This window comes from Clupea harengus, chromosome 1 (assembly GCF_900700415.2).
Source record: "Clupea harengus chromosome 1, Ch_v2.0.2, whole genome shotgun sequence".
NCBI lineage: Eukaryota > Metazoa > Chordata > Actinopteri > Clupeiformes > Clupeidae > Clupea > Clupea harengus.
Window position 1 is genome coordinate 23,563,499 of NC_045152.1, and position 3,705 is coordinate 23,567,203.

The 3,705-nt window shown below is 45.5% G+C and overlaps 1 protein-coding gene across 1 annotated transcript; it reads left to right on the plus strand.

The window, feature by feature from the left end:
• The first annotated feature begins 216 nt into the window (after positions 1-216).
• On the plus strand, positions 217-3,705 carry LOC105898575 (retinal cone rhodopsin-sensitive cGMP 3',5'-cyclic phosphodiesterase subunit gamma-like). The gene is made up of 4 exons (XM_012825606.3): positions 217-318; positions 2,032-2,184; positions 2,522-2,562; positions 2,720-3,705. Exons 2-4 carry the CDS (start codon positions 2,045-2,047, stop codon positions 2,794-2,796), a joined length of 258 nt encoding a protein of 85 aa, XP_012681060.1. The 5' UTR covers positions 217-318; positions 2,032-2,044; the 3' UTR covers positions 2,797-3,705.

A 3,705-nucleotide genomic window follows, 5' to 3' on the forward strand; every position in this document is an offset into this window, starting at 1 on the left:
AGACACACGTGGGGCACCATCAACCTCAGGCCAGCAATCTGCAGTGAACACAGCATCGCTAACAAGTAAAGCAGCCTTAAGTCAATTGAAGAATCACTCCCGAGGATGGTCAGGCAAGGCACAGAGTGAGGTATGTGCTGGCTGACCTTCAGTCGTGACGTGATTGGAAAAGAGGAGATTGTGGGATTAGGAGGTTGTGTATAAGAAGGGGAGCACAAAGGATCCTTCAGCATTTGGATATCACCACAGCCACCTGCTCCCAACAGACCGAGAGAGAGAGAGAGAGAGAGAGGTAGCTTTCGACCCAAGTGAAAACAGGTAACTGTGACTTCTCTCTTTAATATCTCTTTAATGACATGGAGACTGAATGTGGACAGGACAGCCACAGATTTAGAGAATGCACAGTGCAATGACACAAGTATCGTAATCTGGAGTTGAGTCTGACTTTGAGAAACATTACATTGCACTTTAAGAGTTTATCTGAGATAAATTCATTCTTAGGGAAAGACTATGGTTGCATTAAGTTTTAACGTTTAAACTGATTGTGAAGTTTGAAAAAATTGCCAAATGTGTTTACAATCCTTTGAAGGATTCCTGTTAGATATCGCAAACGTAGTGAAATAAGTGACAGATGGAGACAACTTTTTTACAGTCACTCAACAACAGGTAGATGCATGCAATGTGATTGTGCAAGCACAGTCTATTAGAGCCTGAACTAAAAGGCCTAGAAAGCACCTGGAAGGAACAGAAGATGCCAGTGTAGCCTGGCATAAACAATCAAACAGCGATGAAGTCAAGATCAATCAATCAAGCGAAACAACTGTGCAAGGAGAAGAGTTAAGAATGTAAATAATGAGCCTCAACTGGTCAGATGTCAAAGTGCACCTATGGCAAGTGTTTAAATCAGGTGACTTATCCAGGCAATAGAGGACAGTCCTCCAGGATTATTGCAAGCAACAGATGTCAGGCAGCCTGAGTCCTTATCTGAAACTCTGCTGGTGCATATGCTGGACAGAACTCTAGCACATTCTAGAATGCCATGCTGTCACCTCACATGTACAGACAATCAGTGAAGGGAGCAAAAGTTTAAGGTTCAATAACAGGCCTGGTCTCACTGATGTCTCATTACTGTCATAAGATCACAGATTTCAGGGAAGGGGGAGAGGGGAGAGGATTGGAAGACAACGTCTCAGGGAAATAAAGGAAGAGGGAGCCAGTGAGTGTAGTTGTTTGGTTGGAAGTCTGGGAAGGGTGATCGCATCAAGGGGCGTGCCCCTGCTGTTCTCAATATGATAATTGGCATCTCCCTCAATCCTCTCACCATGCCAGAGGTCTTTGACTTGTGCCTGCCTACTGACATCACCAGACAATCCTCACTGTGGGCTGTGTCCATTTTTAGAACTTCACGGAGGATTCCAATGGGTATGAAAGGCTTGATGGAATCATCATTGGAGGCCAATGGATTTATTAAGTGATTAACAGTTTTTTGAGAGAGATGATATGGAGGCCTCACCAGATCGATGGAATTAGATGGAAGTTTCTCTGAAGATCTTTCTCCGTTTGACAAAAACCTGGAAAAAAACTCAAAGGAGAAAATCCAAGAGGACAAGCAGAACCTGACAAAGGACTCAGAAAGGACACAACAGTAATGTGCTGGTCAGTACTGGCAACACCATGACTGCTGACGCACTGTAAGTCCTTGGAATTAAGAAGGGTAATTAATCAAAGCGGCTGCTGGATGAAATCAGCGTTAATCTCTGTGATTAGCCAAAGCCGCCTTAATCCCGATTAGCAGGGAGGCACAAAGGACGGCTGGCTGGGATTAACGCAAAAAGGACAACGCGGAGAGGACATAGAGATGGAGCCGCTTCCTTGACGTAAAGAGATAGGTGGACAGTGAAGGAGCAATGAGAGGAGTGGCCATAAAGATAACAGAGGAATGGAGGAGAAGAGAACCCAGTACAGCACTGAAGACTAGAACTGGAGTTTGTGTGTTAGCAGTATTAAGTAGAGTGTCTTTCTCTCCCACAGATAACCAGCAAAGATGAGTGCCCCTGCAGGCAGCGCCCTGTCCACTCCAGCTGGAGCCAACGGACCCACCACACCCAAGAAGGGACCACCCAAGTTCAAGCAGAGGGCAACCCGTACCTTTAAGAGCAAGGCCCCTAAGCCCGGACAGAAAGGGTACGGCTCTCACTATGTACAGACACACACACACGCACACACACACCTACACACACACACACACACACACACACACACACACACACACACACACACACACACACACACACACACACACACACACACACACACACACACACACACATGCACACACACACACACACCTACATACACAGACACACACCGACACACACATAAATACAAATACAAATACAGACACATATATACACACATACACACCCTTCACTGACAGTTACAGTGACAGAAAAACAGTAACCCTACATAGAAGACAGACACAAGGTATGGGAATCATGTTGTTGTTGTCTCTTCTTTACAGATTTGGTGATGACATCCCTGGCATGGAGGGGCTCGGCACAGGTATGTACTTCCTAAATGATCCCTGAACCATTGAGCATGTAGTGAAAGCACTGCAATAATTCACCTTAGAGAAGATAAACACAGACAGAGTCCAGACCCAGCCAGGGTTTAAGCAACATTGCACCAATACTGATGTGGATCTCCCTCTCTCTTACAGACTTCACAGTGGTCTGCCCATGGGAGGCTTTCGGAGACATGGAGCTCAGCGACCTGGCCAAATACGGAATCATCTAAAGCTGCCTGCGCCGCCTTCCGCCCACTCTCCGCCTTTGACCACACCCCAATGTATAGACTGGCCCTTCGTCCTCCCCTCCAGCTCCCTTTGCCCTCCTCCTCCTCCTTCGCGATCTTTGCATCATGTGTGCATCTGCCACAGTCATGCGGCACAGCCTGAAGACCAGGGCCCGCCCAGCGGAGACTGCTTAAGAGCACACGCATATAATGTCATTATTTCTTTTTTTTTTATTATTATTATTATATAATACTTTATATTTTATGTACCTGTGATTACATTGACTACGCGATTACCCCCCCCCCCCTTCCCCCCTTCCCCCCTCCCAAAAAAAAAGTTCAGCACTCCACAAGATAGTCTACCTCGACATCCACCCTCCAGTCTTTTACTTTTACTTACACAAGGTGATGTATATAACTATATTAGTCAAGCCTAACAGAAATATTTCAGGATAACCGGGTTGTATGTGCTTCTAGAGGTATGAGGATGTGACCAATACGCATAACTCTTTTACCAAAAAGGCTTAATATCCCTCCTTCCTCTCTCCTTCTCTCCCTCCCTACCCCTCACCGACCCCCTCTTCTCCCTCTGTGGTCCTCCTCTTTTCATACTTCCTAATCTTATAGCTTTTGCATTGTGTTTTTAACATAAGTTGTGTATTTAAAACGAGGGTCTGCAATGCTTTGAGGAAGAAAACTAAAGAACCACTACCAGAAACGACCAGAACCCTTTCAGTTTTTGTCTCAACCGTCCCGACCGTTCGACCATTTGACCCTCCTCCACCTCTCCTGTCTCCCTCTCCTCAAACATCATCTTACTCACCTGGCAGTGAAATGCAACACATTTATTTTGTTAAATGTGAAGGTCCATTATGCTCTTAGACTCATTAAAAGTCTATATTTTCTAGTAAA

What these genes read in the sequence shown, in the direction of transcription:
- LOC105898575 (XM_012825606.3), top strand. Translation starts at nt 2,045, where the DNA reads ATGAGTGCCCCTGCAGGCAGCGCCCTGTCCACTCCAGCTGGAGCCAAC. An exon ending in CCTAAGCCCGGACAGAAAGG is followed by an intron (nt 2,185 to 2,521) that starts GTACGGCTCTCA and finishes TCTTCTTTACAG; the next exon opens with ATTTGGTGATGACATCCCTG. An exon ending in CATGGAGGGGCTCGGCACAG is followed by an intron (nt 2,563 to 2,719) that starts GTATGTACTTCC and finishes TCTCTCTTACAG; the next exon opens with ACTTCACAGTGGTCTGCCCA.